At 33.6% G+C, this 24,292-nt stretch overlaps 1 protein-coding gene across 2 annotated transcripts in view; it reads left to right on the forward strand.

Moving 5' to 3' along the window:
- The window catches only part of LOC136042407 (probable E3 ubiquitin-protein ligase HERC4), an 88,615-nt gene that overhangs the window by 62,155 nt on the left and 2,168 nt on the right, over nucleotides 1-24,292 (forward strand). The window contains exons 12-18 of one of the 2 annotated variants that reach the window (XM_065727381.1): nucleotides 3,361-3,624; nucleotides 4,753-4,905; nucleotides 10,085-10,262; nucleotides 11,927-12,059; nucleotides 14,098-14,247; nucleotides 16,789-16,937; nucleotides 21,968-22,158. In XM_065727381.1, the coding sequence (XP_065583453.1) occupies nucleotides 3,361-3,624; nucleotides 4,753-4,905; nucleotides 10,085-10,262; nucleotides 11,927-12,059; nucleotides 14,098-14,247; nucleotides 16,789-16,937; nucleotides 21,968-22,158 (1,218 nt within the window). The remainder of the gene's footprint in view (nucleotides 1-3,360; nucleotides 3,625-4,752; nucleotides 4,906-10,084; nucleotides 10,263-11,926; nucleotides 12,060-14,097; nucleotides 14,248-16,788; nucleotides 16,938-21,967; nucleotides 22,159-24,292) is intronic. The other variant, XM_065727382.1, reaches the window with a different exon arrangement.

The following is a 24,292-nucleotide window of genomic DNA, read 5'->3' on the forward strand; positions in this document are numbered from 1 at the left end:
ACCTGAAGATAAAAATGATAACATTGATCACGATGATGAAGGCAACAGCAGCGACTCGAATGCTATTAATGATTATTATGACGGCAACTATTAGCGTCAATTTCGTCTCCTTCTTTTTCTTTGTTATGTTATGAGTATTGGAATCTATCGTCGTTGTTTTGTCGTGGTCATCACTATCATTGGTATCATATTCATTTATGTCCTCAAATAAAAAATAAAATTCAAATACTTTTGAAAGAGCTGGTGTTTTTGAAATCGGCCTCATATCGGTAATATCTTTAAGTGCCTTGCATTTGGGGATTGGCGTTACATACGCCTGTTTCAAAATACATGGGAAAACACCATCAATAAAACATTGGTTAAGAATTGCCGTTAAAGGATATATATATATATATATATATATATATATATATATATATATATATATATATATATATATATATATATATATATATATATATATATATATATATATATATATATATATATATATATATATATATATATATATATATATATATATATATATATATATATATATATATATATATATATATATATATATATAGTAGATAGTATGGTTCCTATTCAAAGCAATTTCTTGGACTCGTGGCTTTTAAGATAAGATTTTTATTCCAGAAAAAATTAGCTATCACAAGTAGTCCTAAAGTCTTTTGAGAATTTTATCAGTTTGAGAGTAGACTTTGAAAAGTGTTTTTGGTTGTTGCTTCTCCATCGCCTCACTGCATTTTGTATGCTCATTTTTCCATTTCCAAGAAGAAATGGCTGTGCCCGACAGCTCTTAACTTCCTTCTGTAAAATTTGATGTTAAATCTACCACGTTTTCACTTGTTATTTATACTTTCATCTACTTCTTCGCAAGCGGTTCAAAATACAAGAAAGACGCATGGGGGATGGCCCAGGCAGAGATAATAAAGATCATACCGGCTAGCTGCTCCATCTTTTGCATTTAAATAATTTAATTTGAATTTTTAATTTCGCTTAATACTTCTTCCAACATCATTTCATAAAAGAGTGCAAAAAAGAGGGCAAATAATGGGCAAAAAGAGCGCAAATTCGGTCTGTGGAGTGGAATAGTGCATTTCATACGAAAAGTGCAAGTTGGCAACCCTGCCTCTAATATCCCCTCGCTTTTGCCCACGCCATCTTTCTCGAATAAAGGTGGGTAAGTTGCAAACAAAATCACACAAGTATCTTCAACCTCTAGGAATGAAGACCAAAGCAGACCTAAAACTCCTCAAAAATTTCGTCTTTCCCATGCCCAGCACATTAGTAGAAAAGGAGTCATGTTCATCTTTGTTTAATTTGAAAGCAAGCGATAATTTTCAATCTGTATGGATCGAGATATAACATGGGCTAGTGTCCCCTCCATCTCCTGGCCAACTTTCTATTGAAATTTGAGTATTTTGTACCTTGTTTGAATCGCATCTATACAAGAATTTTAAATAGATATGATTAAAGTCACGAAGAGGGCCTATGGTTCCTCCAATACCATTTCCCATTCCCACAATAATTTTTTTCAACAGAGAAAAATCCAATTGCCCTAGATTTTTTAAAGATTGGGGCCGAAAGCTACGGGAAACAATGTTTGTAAATTGAGAGTGAAGGATAATTTCATGGCGACTTTCAGAAACATGTTCCCCTGTGCGGCTTCACTGCAAAGGTATTTAGGTTCACTAGAAACATATTGGGGCAAGTAATTTAGATTATGAGACAGCGGGAATAGATTTTTACTCACCTTCAGTATTAAACTGTCCAGATTCATTTGAAATTTGGTAAGCAGGTACCTACAACCAATGAGCCTGACAACATTCAAGTTCTGACCTTTGACCTTCGGTATCAGTGAGTTAAGTTTCATTGTTCGTGGAATTTTTCTCCATCACAGTGAGTAACTTGTAAGTATCAATCATACAAGCTCTTTCTCGGTTTCAACTAAAGTTGCAAGCTAGTAAAGAGTCAGGTTCAGGGGCGAAGGATTACATAGACTTGATAATTGATCCACCTTTTATTTATTTCCTCCATATATATGGTAATATATAACTAAAATAAAATGTGCATGCAATAACGAATAAAACTTATAATAAGAAAAAAGTTCACTGATTCAATTAAAAGCTTTTCTCGTTAATATATTTCATTCTACTTAGTTATAATTGGAAAGACGGTTTGGTTTAGGCAAGGGAAATATGTTTTCATGCAAAGCTTACGAATTGAGTATAAAGGATAATACAACGCCATGTCTTGTTTCTCAATTAACTCTCAAGTCTTTATGAGGCAATGTTTCTGTGATAGGCAGTATCAGTTTGTTACTACTATCAAATTCATCGGAAACTAGTACTAGGTATTATGTTTTGAGGCCTAGAGGTGTAATTTAAGGGCTTGCAAGGTAGTGCGAGGTGAAGTAGTGATGTATTTTTTTTGTGAACAGCCAAGATAGTGCAAGACTCTTCATTCTATTGCTGTAAAGTAACCGAAATTTGGATTTTGCAGAATTGTCGTATTTAAAAATAAAATCGTTTTGTGTCAGAAATTAGAGATTAAAGTTGGTTAAGCAAAAACAATGCATTTTGAGATTGTCTTTGGAATCTGTCATCTACAATGTGACACTACAGTGTTTAATCAATGGCGAAAGAACCAAAATCGTTGCCGTGACACTTAGCGTTGCCCAAGCAACACTTGAATGCTTCCCAAGCAATATAGACGTAGTTTTAATTTGAATTTACTCCAATTGTAATAACGGCTATCTTTGGTATCTACAAAGCAAGGTTTACTTCAAGCTTAACTGTATTCCTTTATCCATGACTTTACAATTGTTTAGTTATGGATGATTTTAGTTTGGCACGCTGATTGGAAAAACACTTTTAAAACTTATAGTTGAGCAGAGCGGACGTCGCTTGTGCAGATTGGTAGAGTCATCGTTTGTTTTTAAAGAATTGATACTGAAATCAAACGCGATTTGTTCGACTATCGGTTTTAGGCACTCTTAATGCTCAAAAACAAAGGTAAACAACACAACAAATGGTGTTTTATCAATGGGGCTGTACCTTTTAAGTTTTGGGGGAAAATCTGTATGTTTCTCCCTCTCTCTCATTGGTTATACTTCGGGTAGACTGGCATGACTGGAAAACAGTAAAAAGTATGATGTAGTCTATAAAATATTATATAAACAATTCTGAGCTTCTAATGAAGTTGTCAATCTGTATCATTGATGTAACCCTTTGTTTTGGCGCATCATTCGTCTCAAACTCAGGACCTGGAAAACTACCTAACTTGGCAGTTTTGTGTCACTTTTGTCATTTTCTGTATCGTAAAATTAAGGATACTTCTTCTTCTTTGTTATAGGCACCATGTTATAATGTGAATTTATTTCTATCGCTTGAAGTTCTGAAAAAATTCCATGCCATCAGTCAAAAGCGCTTGAAGACGATAGGATTTGAAAATTTCTACGTCCCTGAACTCACAAGGAAAGTCGATATACGTAAAGACTTTTACGGATTTTTACGGGTGCGCTTAAACCCTTCCCTTAGTTTTTTCTTCTGCAATTATCCATTCTTGTTTGATGCCATAGCGAAGACGGTTCTTCTTCGAACACATCACTATTTGCAGGTAACTTTAACTTAGAAATTTATTTTTCTTAAACAAAGCTTAAACATGTTAAGCTTTGTGAGAGATCTAAACTGTGGATTTATCTTTTGTGTAAATATGTTATATATTGTAAATTTAGGTCTTTTCGAACAGATCAAGCTGGTAAATATCTCAATGTGGTAAATACCTCAATGACAAACCTTTTTCAAATGGATCTAGCCTTAAAGCTAGCTCTTGGTTTCGAATTTAACTTCATTAAATCCGTAGTTGTTACTGAATTTAAACACTATGCTTTTCTATTTTTTTAACATTAAAATAAAGGAACCTATTCATATATATTCATCTATAAATTAATTAATGGCCGTGACGGGGTGTGGCTGGTTTATTCCACCTTCATAGAACCAGAGACAGTCTGAAATATACACCAAGCATAGAAGAGTAGATACCCCGTCATGTTTTACCCCACCCATGTCTCTGATATTAAAAGCAATTAAAATCCTACTGCTATGGATTTTTTGGTACAATGTTAATTCTAAAACAGATAATACAGACTCTTTATCGTAAAATTACATATTTATTTGCTATATTAAAAAAAATAATGTAGAATTCATTCAGTGCCAAAGGCTAATTAAACCTAGTAAATTTTCAAGTCTTTGTATCTAGGACAAATTAGAAAAAAACAGATGAGTAAAACAGCGTGTTCATTGGTCACTTTAAGGTGGTCAATTTGTGTTCATACAATGACCAGTATAGCAAAGAGAAGAAAGAGAGGTTACATTCCTGTAGTCCTGTGGTAAAAAGCGTGCTTCAATGTCATTGGTTTATATCTGTGACGTTTTTTTTGTAATCCCATCATATTAGTCCTTAAACATGTATCAGAAAGGGAAGTCTCATAATTGTTCAACAGTTATGTTAGTTCTATATGGAATTTTAAGCCATTTGAAGTAACAAAATGTTTTGAGTCACAAGATTTTCATAAGTGTGCTTATTCACAAAAAAAAAAAAAAATGTGCTTATAAGCAGGAACGGCAAAATCTACTTTTTGTATATATTTGAATGTTTAGTCATTTGTTGGTGATGGAAAGGGCCAGATGGTACCTGTTGTCCTTATGAACCTTTTATGTTTATTTAACCTATTCGATATTTCAGAGGAAATCAAGAGACAACATTGAATCTGTGCCGCGAGAGATTGATTATCAAAGTGAGTTTCTGAATATTACTGTATCAAGGAAGAATATTCTTGACGATACTATTAATCAGTTAGGATCCGCCACCGTCAGAGATTTTAAGAAAGAGCTGAAGGTAAAATACTTTTTCTTCAACTTGTTTTTCTTTTGCTGATATTTGGCTCTTTTTTATTTCTTTTTTTTTTATAAATTCACCTTGGAATCTATGAAATCGCTGTTTGTTCGAACCGATTAATAATTGAGCCGATCTTCTATTTGGTATTTTTACTTGAATTTTTCGGATTTTTTTTTAAATGTGTGTCAAAATATGTGGAGTAAAATTCAGCCAGATTTTCATGGGGTGTTTTCCTTCTTTTTTGTTGTTTTAGGCTTTGTCTTTTCTGCTAGATTCTAAACGTAATGGCCTTGCAGTCTCGGGTGCTGACTTAATAATACAAAGGGAATTTGTATAAAAAAATTATATGCCTTGTTAGCGATTCTGATTATTTACTAATGGGACAAATTAGCAAATTTTTATTTCAACCAGGAAGTCCCCAGTACAACAGTGTGTTATATATTTTCTATGTTTTTTTTTCAAAATCAAATTTTTTTTTTTCAATATTTGACCCTAGTCCAACCTTCTAAATTTGAAGAGATTGAAAGCGAAAAAAATGTTTAATATCATTTGCGAAAATTTGGTTGGTTTAATTGTTCTCTTAGGATAGAAGGAAACAACCTAAGAAGTATCGCGGAGGACAATATCAAATCTAAAGTTTGGTATAAATAAGTATTGGTTTTCTTAACCATTTTCTATAGTATTTTTTTATTGGGTGTCATCGAGGGGAAACGGGCTCGGGAGGGGGGAGGGCTTATTGCCCGCCAGTGTTTTTGGTCACTTTTAAAGTGCACTAAAACTTTTTAATTTCGTTCAAATGATCCCTCTCCCAATCTTCCAGGACTTTTGGCTCGATACAATTTCCCCTGAAAAAGAAACAACTAATAATAATGATTACTCATCCATGATATATCTTCTGACCAAGAATGCAAAATTCTACATTTTTGCAGAGAAGCTTGAAACCTGTACAGTAGGGCTATGTGCTAGATCTGATGGTGGGATTTTTATTAAGCTTGCTTGATTTTTTTGGGGTGTCAACTCTTGATGTTTTAATTCTTAAAAAAAAAAAAAACTTTCTTTTTAGAGTTTCGGTCGCCATTGGGCCGAATTGGACGTCACAAGCTTTCTTTTTGTGATGAATTTGGGACGCGTCGGCTTGTGTTACTGTATGTTGACCTTTTACAGAGCTCCCCCACTCTTTTCAGGCTATTTGAAGCCCCGCTCCCGTAGAAAAATACTCTCCTCTTTTTATGGCACTTGGTATTAACCAAGTGACATATAGCAATAGCAAATTCTGTCGGTCTGTCTGTCTATCTGTCGGTCCCGGTTTTGCTACTTTAGGCACTTCCAGGTAAGCTAGAACGATGAAATTTGGCAGGCATATCAGGGACTGGACCAGATGAAATTAGAAATAGTTGTTTTCTCGATTTGACCATCTTGGGGGGAAGTCGGTTAATTCGGAAAAAATAGAAAAAATGAAGTATTTTCAACTTACGAACGGTTGATGAGATCTTAATGAAGTAAGTTGTTTGGAAGGATATCGTGTCTCAGAGCTCTTATTTTAAATCCCGACCGGATCTGAAGACATTGGGGAGGAAGAGTTGGGAGGGGGAAACCTAAAGTCTTGAAAAACACTTAGAGTGGAGGGATCGGGATGAAACTTGGTGGAAATAATAAGCACAAGTTCTAGATATATGATTGACATAGCCGGAACGGATCCTCTCTCTTTGGGGTAGCTGGGGGGAGGGTTAATTCTAAAAAATTAGAAAAAATGAGGTATTTTTAACTTATTAACGGGTGGTTGGATCTCAACGAAATTTGATATTTAGAAGTATTTCGTGTCTCGAAGCTCTTATTTTAAATCCCGACCGGATCTGGTGACATTGGGGGAGTTTGGGGGGAATCTAAAATCATGGAAAACGCTTAGAGTGGAGGGATCGGGATGAAACTTGGTGGAAAAAATAGGCAGAAGTCTTGGATATGTGATCGACATAATTGGAGTGGATCCGCTCTATTTAGGGGAATTGGGGGGAGGGAGGGTTAATTCTGAAAAATTAGAAAAAATGATGTATTTTTGAACTTACAAAGGATTGATCGGATATTCATCAAACTTCTTATTTAGAAGGACCTCGTAACTCAGATCTCTTATTTTAAAACTCAACCGGATCCAGTGTCAATGGGGGGGTGGGGGGTGGAAATCTTATAAAATACTTAAAGCGGAGAGATCAGGATGAAACTGGATGGGAAGAATAAAAACAAGTCTAAGATACGTGACTGATATAACCAGACTGGATCCGCTCTCTTTGGTGGAGTTGCGGGGGGGGGGGGGGGGTAATTCGGAAAAATGAGGTTTTTGTAACTTACGAACGGGTGATCAGATCTTAATGAAATTTGATATTTAGAAGCATCTTGTGCTTTAAAGCTCTTATTTTAAATTCCGACCAGATCTTGTTACATTTGGGGGAGTTGGAGGGGAAACCGGAATTCTTGGAAAACTTGAAAATTGGGGTATTTTTATCTTACGAATAGGTGATCGGATCTTAATGAAACTTAATATATAAATGGATCTTATGTCTCAGATGCTCCATTTTCGACTTGAATTGAATCTGAGGACGTAAAGGATTGGAGGAGGGAAACAGAAATCTTGGAAAACGCCTAGAGTGGAGAGATCGGGATGAAACTTGATGGGAAGAATAAGCACAAGTTCTAGGTACGTGATTCACATAAATGGAACGGGTCCATTCTCTTTGAAGGAGCTGGGGAGTGTTAATTTGAAAAAAATGGGGTATTTTTAACTTAAGAACAGATGACTGGATCTTAATGAAATTTGATATTTAGAAGGAATTCATGTCTCACAGCTCTTATTTCAAATCCCGACAAGATCTGTTGACATGGGGGGGAGTTGGAAGGGGAAGTCAGAAATCTTGGAAAACGCTTAGAATGGAGGAATCAGGATGAAGCTTGGTGGATAGAATAAGCAAATGTTGTAGATACGTGATTGACGTACCCGTTCTGGATTCGCTCTCACTGTGGGAGTTGGGGGGACGGGTTCAGTGCTTTGGCGAGTTTGGTGCTTCTGCAAGTGCTAGGACGATGAAAATTGGTAGGCGTGTCAGGGAGCTGCACAAATCGACTTGATAAAGTTGTTTTCCCAGATTCGATCATCTGGGGGGCTAAAGGGAGAGGGAAAATTAGAAAAAATGAGGTATTTGTAACTTACAAGTGGGTGATCGGATCTTAATGAATTTTGATATTTAGAAGAACATCGTGCTTCAGAGTTCTTAAATTCTGACTGTCTTTAAGCCTCTGATTTTCCTTTTAAATTAATCTATTGATTCTTAGAATTGTGTTAGAGCTCATACCATATGAGCTCTTGGCTCTTAGCTCTCTTGGCCTCTTCACAAGTGCCATATGAGCGAGCTCTTAGATCTTGTTTGTAATGTGTCCTTGCTATGTTTATAGAAATACCCCAGATAAATAAACTATAAGCAATATGTTTTTATGTTCGTTTTGTAAACTGCAATGGCCTCCATATCCAAAACGAATTTTGACGAAACGGAGATCGAAGAAGAAATAAAGAAATATGTCGCTTACCCAGTATCGGGCAAATAGCATTGACTTTGGGTCTTTTTAAATACTGGTGAGTGACTTGCACTTGAAAATAAGTTTTTTTGGCTTAAAATTTTCAATGCTGATAATTTCGAACGTTTTTTTTTTATCATTTTTATTGCACTTGGTATTTACCAAGTGACATATAGCGATCGCAAATTCTGTCTGTGTGTCTGTCTGTCCCGGTGGGCACTTCTAGATAAGCTAGGACGATGAAATTTGACAGGCTTATCAGGGACCAGAATAGATTAAATTAGAAATAGGTTTTTCCCCGATGCGACCACCGGGTCGCATCAAATCTTAGTGAAATTTGATATTTAGGAGGTTATCGTGTCTTAGAGATCTTATATTATATCTGGACGGGACGCGGTGACATTAGGGGAAGTTGGGGAGGGGAGAGAACCTGAAATCCTGGGAAACGCCTAGAGTGGAGGGATTGGGGTGAAACTTGACGGGAAAAATTAGCAAAAGTCCTAGATACGTGATTGACATAATCGGAACGGATTTGCTCTCTTTGAGGGAGTTGGGGGAGGGTTAGTTCTGAAAAGTTAGAAAAAATGAGGTTTTTTAACTTACGAAGGAGCGATCGGATCTTACGGAAATTTGATATTTAGAAGGACGTCGTGACTTAGATCTTTTATTTTAAATCGTTATCGACCCAGTGTCCCTGGAGGGAGTTGGGGGGAACCACAAATCGTGGAAAACGCTTAGAGTGGAGAGATCGGGATGAAACTTAGTGGAAAGAACAGGCATAAGTCCTAGATACGTGATTGACATAACTAGACTGGATCCGCTTTCTTTGAAGGATTTGGGGGGGGGAGTAAATTTGGAAAAATTAGGAAAAGTGAGGTATTTTTAACTTACGAACGGGTGATTGGATCCTAATGAAATTTGATATTTAGAAGGACCTCGTATCTCCGAGCTCTTATTTTATATCTTTATCGGATCTAGTGACACTAGAGGGACTTGGAAGAGGAAACGAGAAATCTTGGAAAACGCTTTGAGTTGAGAGATCAGGATGAAACTAGGTGGGAAGAATAAGCAGAGATCCTAGATACGTGATTTACATCACTGGACTGAATCCGCTCTCTTTGGGAGAGTTGGGTTGTGCTAATTCGGAAAAATTGAGGTATTTTTAACTTACCAACGAGTGACAGGATCTTAATGAAATTTTATATTTAGAAGGAACTCATGTCTCAGAGCTCATAGTTTAAATCCCGACCAGATTTGGTGACACTGGGGGAGTTGAACGAAGATACTAGAAATTTTGGAAAACACTTAGAGTTGAGAGACCAGGATGAAATTTGGTGGGTAGAATAAGGAAATGCCTTAGATACTTGATTGATGTAACTGGACCAAAATGTATTTCATTCTCACTTGCTTTGATAGTGCTGAAGAAGGAAGTTGTTGTTTTTTTTCCAAAATCTTTGTTTTTTCATCCACTATTTTTGTTGGTCTTAAAAAACTGTATTTTCGAACTTTATTTTGTTATTTTTTATTGTGTCTTGCATATTTGCAGATTATTACGTGAAAGAATTTTATTTAAATGTTTTATCATTGAAAAGAAATAAAATTTTATTATTTATTAAAGGTGAAGTTTGTCGGAGAGGAAGCACAAGATTATGGCGGGGTTCGCAAGGAGTTTTTAATATTAATCACTCGTGAGATTCTGGATCCAGAACAAAAAATGTTCAAAGTAAATGAAGAAACGCGGAGTCTTTGGTTCTCCCCATCTTCTGAAACACCTAATTCTAGGTATTCTGTAGCAGGTAAGACAATTGGCTGTTGAATCTTTGGTAGACCATAACCTCAGGCTCTGTTTTGGGGAAGGTTGAGCATGGCTTCAACAATATTACCATCGGAATGTCGAAGGGATAACAATAAACAAATAAATTTGTAAAATTGAAAATAGTAAAAATATATTGCCCCAAGGCGAATCGTTTTAGGGCGTTCAGTTTCGAAAAATTCAACCCGGATATTTCAGTTTCATTAATATTCGCTTCAGTTTTTCAATTGAAACACCTGTTTTTTCAACCGCTGTCTTTCAACTTGGTATTTTATTTTACTAAGCTAGGTTCCTTTTGTAATTTAGCATTTGTCATAGATATAAAACGATACGTTCGCCCCTTGGAGGGGGAGAGGAATTATTTAAAGGGGAATAAGCCAAAGTTTAAAACTAAAATTCTGACGATAAATGGAGTGTATACTGGCCCCACCTGGAATGAGCAGTTTGACTTTGGATAGACTACCGCATGTAGATAAGTGATGCAAACGTTTTTTGTAGCGGAATGTATTAGGGTCTTGCTATAACCTAGCAAGTGTCAAAAAATGCAAAAGTATTTTTATACTTTTAACATAATTCTATACTTTTAATAATTTTATACTTTCAACAAGAAAATACATTTTCTTCAATTACTAGGAATATATTTTTTCAATTAATTTAATTTTGAACTACTTAAGATTATATGTATTTTCATAAGTCCATTGTAGCGGCGATACCATTACAACTATATTATGCAGTGATAATACAAAATGGAAGATACTAAATAATGTTTTTTTTTTTTTTGTTTCATCAGGTTTAAATTTTCCAAGTGAAGACTTAACAGACAAATTGCTTTAAGTTATCAGATGTGACAACGAGCAGTTTATTTTGACATAGAGGTAGTGTGGAAACCATTTGTTGTTACTAAAGAGCGACTCGAAATTCAATCTTCCTTATCAGGAGGAGAGTCCCATAGCTGTTGTGGAACTATTAATTAATGGGTAGTTTTATGGTTGATGATGTTATTGGAAAAAAGGGTATCTTTGATCTTGAGTCTCCAAAAATGTTTAGGGCATTAAGGTGGAACTTAGGAAATGTTGAGAGGGATAACCAACGCAGTCAAAATACACTATGTGCTTTCTTGTTGTGAAAAGGGAATATCAGACATATATATATATATATATATATATATATATATATATATATATATATATATATATATATATATATATATATATATATATTCTGCTATCTGACCCCTTTTGTCACAAGCGGAAGAGTTTTCAGCTCAGTTGGGAACATTTATAACGATCGAAGAAGGTCTCTGAAGCAATAAATGCAGAAAAGCTGTGCTTTCAGTATCACAACTGGCCCCAGTTAGATTGGACTTGTAAAGCACTGTACGGAAAGCATGATATCGTAGAAATGAAATAATATAATAAAAATATTTATGATAGGAAAACGTTGAGGTAAAAACAAATCTGAAAAATTTAATATATTTACATCAACAGAAGATTAATAGCTTGAAAGCATAAGTAATATGAAAAATGTACTTAATTTAGATTTTTTGCAAAAATGCACACAAAAATTAAGTATAGTTTGAAAATGTAGGATAGAAAAATATAAGCTTTGTTATCTATGATTGTTTGCCATGATTCTATTCTTTTATAGGACTTCTTTGTGGCTTAGCAATATACAACTCCACAATCATCAATTTGCCATTTCCACCTGTGCTATATAAGAAATTACTCAAGGAGCCTGTGGGTCTTGCAGATGTTGCTGATGTCTCCCCACAATTTCACAGGTAACCAACAATGAAATGCATTTGCCTTTGGTAATGATATCCTAATAAACTGAAAAAACAAACAAACAGATCTATTAATTGTTTTTTCAATTTTACTGTTTTGAATCTGCTGTTTCAATTGGATCTGATCAGCTTAATAACAGAGCGTGCTCTTCTTTTTATTTTTTCTTCCTCGATCATCTTTCTCTGTTGAATCATTCTTCTTTTTATCCTTTGTTTTGAATCTGGTATTATCTGGTGTTTTAATCTGATCTTTGATATTGATCAGAGTTAGTCAAAAAAAGAAGAATTGTCGATTGATTACAAAAGCAACAGGTGTATAATCGCCTGGCATTCAAGTACTGCCCTTCCGATGACTATAGCTTGAGTCGAGATATTCATATTGGGATTATGTCTGAAATTTGTCCCTATTGCAAGGCCTTGCAATTTAATGGCAAAACAATTGGAATGTGTTGCGCCTCAGGAAAAGTTTGCTTACTGGGGACTTTGCTTACTGGATACACGTATGAATCGATTTATTCTTTGTTTTGAATCTGGTATTATCTGGGATTTTAATCTGATCTTTCTTCAGCTTAATACTGATCAGTTTAACTGCCATCTTTTCGTCCTTTTACAGAATTAGCCTAGTGAAAACATTCAGTTTATATTTGGTGACACATTTTGTCGGTTTCTTTCAAGCTGATTAGGGTTTTCTGTTTATAAAATGTTGGAATTATTATTTATTTTGGTAAGAAATATGCCCAGATGTCCATGAATAAATACAGTTTTCTTGTTATAGAAAAAGTTTATTGTTTGCTATAGATAAAGCTTAAACAATATTTGTTTATTTCTAGCAGCAGCTCTCCCAAATGCATCATAATGGAGAGATTTATTCCAGGTGTCCAATAGGCTCTCTAATATGGTCTAAAATCCCTTTTACCCGACATTAAAAATTATCACCCCCGTTCCATGACTTAGTAGTGAGAACAAGTTCCAAAAATCAATCTATAGTATTTCCTTCTCAGCAGAAGTAGTCCTGAAGTAAAATTACCTTGTCATCTCTTTTTTATTAAACATTATAGGATCAGAACTCGTGCTTGATTTTTAGAAAGCTATACTTGCTTCCAGTTAGACTGCTATGTATAACTGTTATTTCACTTTGGGTGTTTCTGTATCCTGGATTGAAAACAAACCGGCTGGTGAAGAATTACCGCCAATCTTTAAAACATCGTGTTTGTCTCTCTTTTAGAGAAAAATATTTTGTCATTAAACTGACTTTTGAGGAATATAATTAAACAAGAATCTTTATGTAAACAGTAATGTTTCATGTTTCTTCTTCTTTTCTTCCCTTGATCTATATTTTGTTCGGAGCACCATTGGAATATTTTTGTTGGCTTTTTTATAAAGAATTTATTATGAATTATTATATAATTATTATGATTAGTTTGTCTCTCTTTCTTTATCTTAATTTTCTTAGAATCTAGTTTTTTTCAATTGTTTTTATTTTCATGTTTACTAGTTTTTCGGCTCTTTTTGCTAATATTATTTTTAGTATAGAATATTTAGATGTATATTTAGAAAATTTTTAAAGGAATAACCCAATAGCAAACTACAAAAGTTTGCAATTAATGGCAACGTCTCTGCCCAACCTCCTCCTTTTACTCTAGACGCCTACTTTTTACTATTCTTCTCACGTGATATTTTCCTATTCTGAATTATTTTAAGCTATGCTATGCTTGTAAGAAGTGTTATAAGCAATGATTAATATGAAAGTTGGCTTGAATTTTTATTGAATTCGTGAATTCTTTTATTGTCTCTCTTAGTCTCAGTTCTTTTTGAAAAAGGACTGGTATAATAAACCCCGCTTTTTGGAAGGGGGAGCGGGATATTTTATTTAAATTCTAGAATAGTCTATTGTGTAATATTTGATATTAGCTGCATTTGAAAAAAAAAACATTCAGAAATAACTAGGTTTTCCCTGTTTATGTTTTTTTTTCTTTCTTGATCTTAGTTTCATTTCTATCAACGTTTAAGTCGTTTCTTTTTCCCCTCTTTTTAGGAGTTGCATTTCTATTTTGGAGTACGAAGGGGACGATTTTGAAGAGACATTTTCGTTGACTTTCGAAGTGCAGCATCAAGTGTCTGGTAAAGTTGTCACTGTACCCCTGAAACCAGGTTTTGAAGATACTCCAGTGAGTCAGTCAAACAAGTAAGGGTCTAAATAGATTTGCTGGACTGCACTCCTCCTCAATACCTTGGTCTTCATTCTAAAGTTTTTAGCATTAAAAAAAAAAATTTCGCTTTAAAAACCATGCTGATGGTATTGCGCAGGTGTCAGATCCCTGAGGCTAGGGTTTCCACCGTTAGGGGGCACTAACTTTTGCCGCCTGTCCTAAATCTGTATACTGTTGTACTTCTAGTAAATTTGATTGGTTTATAGATGTTGACGCCATTTTAATGACCGGGGTTTTCATCCCATCTTAGACAAGGAAATTTGCAACGGTCAAATTTTTGCCATGATAACAGGATTTTGGAGTTACTTTTTGTGTATGAGTAACGGGTCATTTTTGCCAGCTATTTGGCTGGAAAAACTTGCTTTGCCCGCCCGTTGTATTTGTAGACATATTTTTTGCCCCCTCCCCCCTTAAAATTGTAATTAAACGGCCATTGAGTTTCAGGAGTCGTTCTGAGAAAATTTGGACAAACAGTTAATCATAAAGAGTAAGGTATTGAGGATAGGGCAACCCATTCATATATGGGACAATTTGTTCGTTTTGTTCAACTGTCTAATTATCCGTTTTGAGCTTTAATGTTACTCCCTACTCTCAGTTCATAAAAACTTGCTCTTTTTATCTAATTCCAGATTGTTGTCCTCATAAATAAATATTATCTAATCAGAGATGGTAAATCTCTGATTGGATTGTTTTTCAAATAACGTCAGTAAATTTGGCTCATCCTCCATGAAACATTCCCTCCCCTCATGAAGTACTTCCCCGTAGAAACTTCTTTCCGCGTAAAATACACTTCCCCAACCCCTTAAGATTTCCTCTGGATAATTGAATCCTCGCTTGACCCCCCCCCCCCTTGTAAATTTTTTTTCAGACAATTCAGCCTAATGAATTCTACTTGGGACACTTACATTTGAAAACGACTTTAAATTCTGACTATTTTTCCGATAACTCCGGAAATTCCCCCCTTCCATGCAAGTTTTTTCCCAGATATCTGAACCTGCTGATAATTCTCACCCCTGGACAGTTCCCCCTGAACATCTCCACATGCAAAATTGAGTTTATGATGGGAAAGTGAGCCAAATAAAAAGAATCTCGTATAGTAAATCTGTCAAATCTTAACCAGTGTAGAATTTCCCGTGGAAATTTCCCTCCTCACAGAAACCACCCCAAGCACAAAATTCTCTTCCCTCGAAAATGTCTGTATACTTCCCAATAACAAATACTATACTCAAACAATTGACAAGTTTCATAATTTACAGCACTCACGGGCTATGCATGTCTCCATAAAGATATAGTTATTGGATCTTTCGACTATGCTGAACAAAATGGTTATCGAAAGATTTTGATCGTATGATATTGGATAAAAAAGGGGCGCGAGAGGGAGGCTAGTTACATTCCAATTATTTTGGTCACTTAAAGTTTTATCACTTTAGTTTTATTAGATCACCCCTAAAAAAACAAATAGACATGCATCCGTGATCTTTCTTCTGGAAAAAACGTACAAATTCTATATTTTTGCATGTAGGAGCTTGAAACATCTACAATGGAATCCTCAGATACGCTGAATCTTATGATGGAATTTTCATTAAGATTCCTTGACTTTTAAGGGTTTTTCTTCCTTTTTCGAAAATCAGTTAAATTTTTTCAGGCTCGGAGCATTTGACGGGTTCAATAAACTTGATGAATCTCATATATTCGGAATCAGCATAATAAGCTGATTCTTTTGCGGTATCTATTCATTTAGGATTACTATTGATACTGATATTTTTAGAGTTTTGGTTAGTGATGAGCTGAGTGGCTCCTTACTTACAGGTCGTTACCGTGAACTTTTTGAAAGTCCAGAAACGGAGTCAGAAGCATGGACAGACCTAAGGGCTTCCGTTTTGTCTATTCTGTTACAAAAATTGAAAATCTTTGCGGGCCTCTGATTCCAACAAGATTCCATATAAGGCACCTTGCATGCAGTCATCATTTTAGGTACCCATAAATATCGTTAAATGAGCATTTAAAGGTTATCAGAGTATTTTTCCTAGTGAATTTAAAGGGGGGAGGTTAACTGGTATAAGGTGCTTTTTCATACCACCATCATTTTTATTTTCTTCCTCTTTCCCTCTCTGCATACAGGTGTGCTAGTAAACGTAGATTATGTTGTCGTTGTTTTTATGCTTTACCTATTCGGATTTTTCTTCTTCTTTTTTTCTTTAGTGTAAACCACTTTACAATAACATAAAAAAAAACTCGAAGAGATAAGTGAGAAAAAAGAAGATAAAAACCAATAATGAACATTTTAACTAAAGGAAAATAAATCTGCAACAATGTTAATTTTAGGCTAATAGGAAAAAAGAAAATTAACAACTCTTCTATGTTTCTTCTGTTCGTTGTTCTGTATTAATATAATCAAAAAATTACCTATTTACGTTCTAGAAGAGTAATTATTTACTTCTTTGATTTTTATACGCTGCTACAAATACATCTTAGTTTTTATATATTTTCGCTTTCAACAATATCTTACTTTCCAGGCACGAGTATGTTGATCTCTATGTTGACTTCTTGCTCAACAAATCCATTGAGAAACAGTACGATTACTTCCACCAAGCATTTCATAATATCTGTGGAGGAAATGCATTGAACTTATTCCATTCATCGGAGCTGTTAGTATTAGTTTCCGGTAAGTCTTTTGGGGTGTTTTATTGATTACCGTACAATCGATTCCGACAGGTTGTTGTAGGGTGGGGGAAGAGAGGCGGAAATCACACTTCAAAATGCGTTTGCTTTGTTGGATGCATTTTGGGCACTTACATCAATGGTCCAATCCGTTGTCCCCTTTAAATTAAGTTTTGTTTTCTGATACCTTTTCGTTTTTTCATTCGTCTATTCTGAATGTTTTCACATGAAATTAAGTGAAACTATTTGATATTCCTTATATAGACTGGTTGTGCCTGTCTAGGAACTAAGATTAGTTATGACACAAACAAAGATTAAATTAAAAAAAAAACTCTAGATTGAGCAAAACTTTTAACTATTTAGTCATCCAACTTCTAGTCTATATATATATACGAAGTTGTGTTGTTTCTTGCAACATTAATGATGAATGTTTTCAAGGCGTTAGTCTATTTACTTGTACACCCAATCTGGTCACTTTTCTTCTCAAAATTTAACTTTCTAAAAGCTGATAAAATTGTTTTAAGCACATGAATGAAACAAATACTACTTACTTTTAATTCTATTATAATACAGCCTAAACAAAATAAATGGAAGCTAAGAATAATAATTCTAATATAAGCTAGAATTGTCACCGTAGTTGAAACTAAAAGCTGAATATTTGTTATTGGTTTGTAATAGTCATATGAATAAATACCACATAGTAACGCAGGTAGGGAAGACTTCAGCCTGTGCTCTCCTTCGACACATCCCGTTATTTTTTTCAATTTCTTCATAAACTCGATATTATTAGTATACCCCCCTTAAAGTAAATTATTTTTTATCTTGCCTGCACCTAATTTAGGGATTGTTAAGATGCTACAAAGAAATAGGCTTTGTGTTGCGCATTTGTGTAGCATCTGTCAGGAAATATGCTTTGTGTTGCCAATTGCGTAGTATCTGTCAGGAAATAGGTTTTGTGTTGTCAATTGTGTAGTATATGTCACTTGTTATTTGTATCCAATTTGACGAAAGAGTACATTCTTTCAAGTCAGTCTTTTGTCTACCACGCCATGATCTACCAGCTACTGGATACGTATTATCGTATTATTATCACCATTACCAGCATTACCAGCACCAACTATCAGTATTAACAGTATTACAGTAGTATTATCAGTATTACCAGACTGGCTCAGTATTATGTTTTATTTTTATGTATTATTTTATTATTCATTTTAGTTTCTTCTTGTTTTAGGTTTCGTTTATTCTTCTGTTCATGTTAAGTTCAGATTATTATATGAGCTGATTTCTGCTCGTTTTGCCCTGTAATATGACTATTCCTCTTTCAAAGTTTTCATTTTTATGGAAATATTGTCGTTTTAAATTAATGTTTTGTGGGTTTTTATTGATATAGTTTTAATAACTGTTAATTCTTTGGATAATTTTAAAAAATTGTTCTTTTTTTATTTAAGAGCTAAAATACTGGATTGTAAAATATTGTTACTATGTGGTCGAGGGTTGATAAACTTTTTTCTTTTTTTTTTTTTACCATTAAGTTTCAAAATCTTCATAATTTTTGGTTGTCTCTTAGACTAAAGCCATCCTGATCCCTATTCTGGAGACATCCTTGGATATACTCGTTTTTTAGCCGAATAGTTATATTATTAAAATATTTGAATTATTTTTATTAAATTTAAAACAATACTAAGAAATTATTATATAAATAAATTAAATAAATGAATCTAATTAAATTATATTATATTAAAATAATTTGTATTTTATTTTGCTTTTGCTGTTTAAGCAAATGCAAAGCAAGGTTTTTATAATTAAGTAGTTTTGTTTTGTTGTCTTAGAAAAAAAAAAAATAATAAAAAAGAAATGAATGTCAAGAATCCATAGAGCCTGATTGCTTCCCAAATTTTGTTGTGCATTGGGGTTTATATGTTTGTATTTCCAACCAAATCAGAACCATCAAAGATTTTATCCTACGAATCGATTCTGCCAACTTTTTTTTAATTTGTTGCATCCTTTAAGTTCCCTTAATTCAGTCAATTTACTCAGCATGTTTCAACTTTGAATGCTTTTATATAGCCGACGAATATTTTATTACGAGTCAAGAGTTACTACTACCTAATTTTCCTTCTATATTTTTTGTCTTCATGAAGTTTCCCTTTTCTCTATCCATTGTTTACAGCATATTCTTGTATCATGGATTTTCAAAATTTGTGTGTGTGTTTTTTTTCACCAATGGAATATCACCAAGGGGACCTCTCTTGATTCAATCTACGTTCCATGTAAGCTCAAGCCAGTCAGAAAAAACTATTGTCTGAGTTATTCTATTAGGGTCGAATGTCAGCAGAGCAAAACATCTAAAAGTTAATTTCAGTTAACAACTGGGACTTTTATTCCCTAACTCAAATATAGGATTCGAAGTTCCCTTATCCTCTCTGAAAATTTTTAATCGACATATACAGTATTTTAATAATGCTGAACACTCTTCTTAGGGCGTTCAGTTTCTGATAGAGCACAACTACTCTCTCTCGAATGACTGTGCTAATGCGCTGCTACTGGTAAAATGGTTAAATTTTCACGTGTTTAGGCCCCTTCCCCAGGGGCTGCATGCTAGATTCACGATCGCTTATTTTTTCATGATTATATTGACCTTTATTTTAAAAATGGTTAAATTTTTACGGGACATAATTTTTGGCTGCAAATCACTTTTGGACCGACAAAGGTGTGGGAGGGTCCAAAGTCGTTCTCTGATGTTTTTTTGTTTTTTTTTCTTTTGAAGTAAGGGAAACCGAAATTTTTTTCAAAAAGAAAAGAAAAAAGAACGTTTTTGGTCTGGCTGAGACCTCCCAGAATTCTACAACAATACGATATAATTATCCTTGGTAAAAAACAACATCCCATATGTTGAAAATAAGGATTTCCACTTTTTTGAAGTTATGAATGTTCGACATCAAATACTTTTAAACTTCATTTATTTTATAATATTTGTAATCGGCATACAAAAAAATTAGTTTCGTTTATATAGTATACTGTGGTATATTTGACAATAAAATCCCGCAGAGCCATAACCCCTCCCCCCCCCCCACCCGAAAAGCACATAAAAATTATACAAATATAATTAACAACAGACATGCAACTAAAAGACTATTGAAACTTTTGATCAAAACAAAGTACACAAATTCTATATACAGTATGGTTACTATTCACATGGGCTGTTCTTTGTGAATTTTTGGTACGACGCCTCGTTAGAAAGTTAATAATTAAACTATCAAATGAGCTGCTAGAACGCAGATTTTTTTTTTTCTTAAAGCACCAATTACAGAGAAAATTGAATTCTGACTGTATTTTTTGTTAAGAGGAAACTGAAAACAACACATGTCTCTAAAAAAAAGAAAATTCGAAAGTTAAATTTTTTTGTGAAAAAAGACATCACTATACAGTTGCACACCTTTCGGTAGTCGCAGGTGGGGAACTGAAACAAAAGATATGTTGGTGAAAATTCACCAGCACCTTGAAAAGGTATTGCTTTCATTCGAATGGGAAAAACAATAACGAAAATATGGCATTTCAAGAAATACTTCATAACCAAAGTACAACCAAAAGAACTCTTCGAAGATTATGGTTTTCCAGTATGAGTAGACGTTAGATAGGTCTAGGGGGCTAAAATAATGTTTTTATTTGATGTCCTCGGTACTTAAACGTTTGTCCAAATTAAAGTTATTTGAAATGAATACTGAAATACTTGATTTTTCCTAAAATTGTCTCAAAGAATATTTCTGTTTTAAAAATATTACGCAACCATTGGCAATTTTAGGGGAAGGATAGAAGGAGTACTTGCCCAGCGTAAAATTTTAAATAAATAATATAACGGTTATTATCATTTTTAATTTTTCAAATTTTATTCTTATTTAAATAAATTAGCGGGTGCAGTTAATAAATTAAAATTAAATAGTAATAATTATACTAAAATAATGAATAATGATAAAAAAAATAAACTGTTGATTAATTAATAGATAAAATAATTTTCCAATAAACGAAAATTCTCTTGAAAATTTGTGCGAGTCAGGGGCATGCGTTAATCAAAATTGTGCCATAGGCACAAAAAAACCCGAAACTGCCATTGTACACAATAGAACTAAAAAATTCGATTTATAATTTCCTTAATTTTAATTATAATTTCTAATTTCTTTATTTTATTCATAATTTCTTAATTTAATTTCAATTTATCAATTTCTTTTTTTAACTTCTATAATTATAATGTATCGAAAACTTGCATCAGAAAAGGGAATCTTCATAAGAGTGGAAACTGGCGATAGTGTCAAAAACAAAAGTCATAAGTGCCATCAAGCGTTTGGCAACTTTGTTTAATACAAAAATATTGTTGGCTTTTCAGGTACTTAAAATATTTAAAGGAGGGCAAAGAAGTGAGGATCTATCTTCTGTTGCCTTACGAGTTTAAAGTCAACTAAACTACTTATATTGCCAAGGTTCCCTCAAGCAGACTTGGGCCTGTTGTGGACAGACTAGATTTTGTCTTGAAATATTTCTAAAAAAAAAAATGTGTTGTTGAATTACCACTTACAGAGAAATTTCAGCTTCAATCCTGTTGTATTTAATATTAATCCTATCATAAATTCATTCTTCTTTGAAGTTTTTCTAGATTTTTAATTATGGCACCAGACGTTGCACCATATATGGTGCTAATAGGCTTTAATCCTTACCTTCCCATCTTAAAATGCCAAAAATTCAAACTCATAGGAGTTCTCGCATTGTCTTTGCTCGGTATATTAAGTATCGGTACAATTCTTATTATTTGAAAGAATTTCATTTTAAAATAAGAACTAATCTCTTTCTAAAAGTTGTTTTCATAATCTCAGATTATATTGACTAGTTTCAAATCCTTAGTTAGCCATCCAAAAACTTCCAAAATAAAGAATGTATCCCAAAAATAATGTACAATAGCCTGTATAGGTAACATTGGTATTTTTGGAGTTTCAAAAGATTGTTTCTGTTCCATGTAGAAAATATAGGTAGTTAACTTTTCAGGGAGTGAGAACTATGACTGGCATGAGTTTGAAAAATGTGCCGGGTATAGAAATGGATACAGTGTAGATCATCCAACGATCAAACTCTTTTGGGAAGTCTTTCATGACCTTCAACTTGAAGAAAAGAAGAATTTCTTGAAATTTTTAACTGGATCAGATCGTGTGCCAATCTCTGGAATGAAATCTTTAAAGGTATAAAATGCTTAAGTAAAGGCCTGAAATCGTATAATCCCTGTCGTTTTTCAACAGCTGTTCAATCCCTGTATTTTTCTATGGAAGTTAAAAAAATATCGCCAGAACTAAATAAAAATTTTACTACCTAGTCTTAAGCTATTTGAGGGTCTAATTTTCCACCCACCCCCCACTGAGTGCTTGAGTAGGTGAAATTATGAAAATCCAGAGCACTTATCGGATCCATCATTTATTAAACAATCTGTAAGTTGTGTCTATTTGTCAGTATTAAAAAGCAAAAGGTAGATTGTATTTCTGATAGAAATTTTTAGCATGAAAAGTTCAAGGATGATTAGGGAGACTGATGCCTTTTGTAATAGGAATTTCGGCAAAATAACATTCCGGATAAAATATGTGTTGTACCATTAATAATTGCAGACCATTCCTAGTCAAATATTTTTCTTCTGGACTCTGAAGTAAGGTTGATTGACTTCAGATATGTGGCTGAAAATAAAGACACGTGCCACAGAGAATCGATTCTGCCCTTTAAGACAGACATAAGGTATATTTCAAGTAAAAAACATATCACTAAATGAATAAAATCTCAACTTTCCAAAAAGGCTCCTAAACTTTCAAACATTGAACTATTTAAGCGTAAGTTAATTAACATTCTTTCTCATAAAGATTAAGAGTAGATTATATATCGGAGATAACTACTTTCAGATGTAAGGAGAGTACCACGCAACGAATGTGTCTCATGAAAAACCTGAAAGACAGTAGAAATTTTGAACAGTCCAACATAAATCATGAGCTCTCTCAAATAAAGCCAAAAGATTTTCCTACAGCCAAGCTTGACCAAATTTCTATAGATATTGTATTGTCATCAGCGAATGCAAACAGGCTGTTATCAGAATCTGACTTGAGCCTGTTTTCAGAGTAGTATTTATTAACTTGCTATACTTATTGCACACTATAATATTTAAAACAAATTTTTAATCAAAATTTCGTGTAAAAAGTGCAGGTGGAGGTGCCCCCCCCCCTTCTCTTATTCTTGGAAACATGTCTTTATGTATTTTTTTTTACTTGAATATTTAAATTCACTTTTAAATCCTGTTTCTTAGTTGTCTAACACATTGAGGATGGTAGTTTTACTAAAGTTCCAAAAACAGTTCGACTTTCAAGGAAGTGTTATTAAAGGAACATTAGAATATCGTAAAGAAATTAAAAGTATTTGAAGTCTTGTTTATTTCGTTTTACTTTTAATTAATTCTGACAAGGAAAACTACATCATGAAACGTTATTTCTAAAGGAACTAACATTTTATACCTTTTTCTAAACTAAATAATACCTATGCAAGCGGAATTTATTTCCTTTTGTTCCTTTTTAATATTTGGTACTCTAACTCTGATTAAGAAACATTAAACTTTCTGTTACTTTTTCTTCAGTTTGATGGCTTATGATAAGATTTTGAAAATTAGTTCATTAATGTATAACTTAATTTTCCAAACTTCTTTCGTCACACAAATTGCTTTTTAAACCATTGTCAAATCCCCTTTTGGCTCTTTTTAAACCGCTGTCAAAAATTGACGCTACATGCTAAAAGAGTACGTAGCGCTAATTTGACACCCATGAAGTATGTGTACGGAACTAATAATCTTTTTAAGCTAGAAAAAAAAATCACGTTTTAGTCCTTTGTTTTGAAAATCATTTGACGTTTAGGTTTGTGAAGCAAATCGTTAATGTATAAAATGTTATTGACTCCCGCCTTGTATTGGTGGGTTAGACGGTCCAGGAGGACTAACTTGTATAGAACCTCCTAAAACAATTTGGCTTTTATGGAAACTTAATTAGGGAAAAAATAAAAAAGCACAGCGCAATCGGAAGTGTCTGAAGGCTAGTTCATTTTTTTTACTTTGAGAAAAAATAACTGTTTTTTAGTTATAGACGACTTCTACAAACAGCATTTCTTTCTTTTCTGTTTTTTTCATTTTACTGCTAACATTGTAAATCCAAAATTAAACATTTAGCGTTTAATTTTTTTTCATCAGTTTCATCGTGTAAGGTTACTCTTTTAAAATGGGTTTATTGAGGTATAGTATTATTTATTTTTGAAACTTCTTTCAATACACAAAGTCTGCTTAAACCATAAGTAGAA

Source organism: Artemia franciscana, unplaced genomic scaffold, assembly GCF_032884065.1.
Source record: "Artemia franciscana unplaced genomic scaffold, ASM3288406v1 Scaffold_1259, whole genome shotgun sequence".
NCBI lineage: Eukaryota > Metazoa > Arthropoda > Branchiopoda > Anostraca > Artemiidae > Artemia > Artemia franciscana.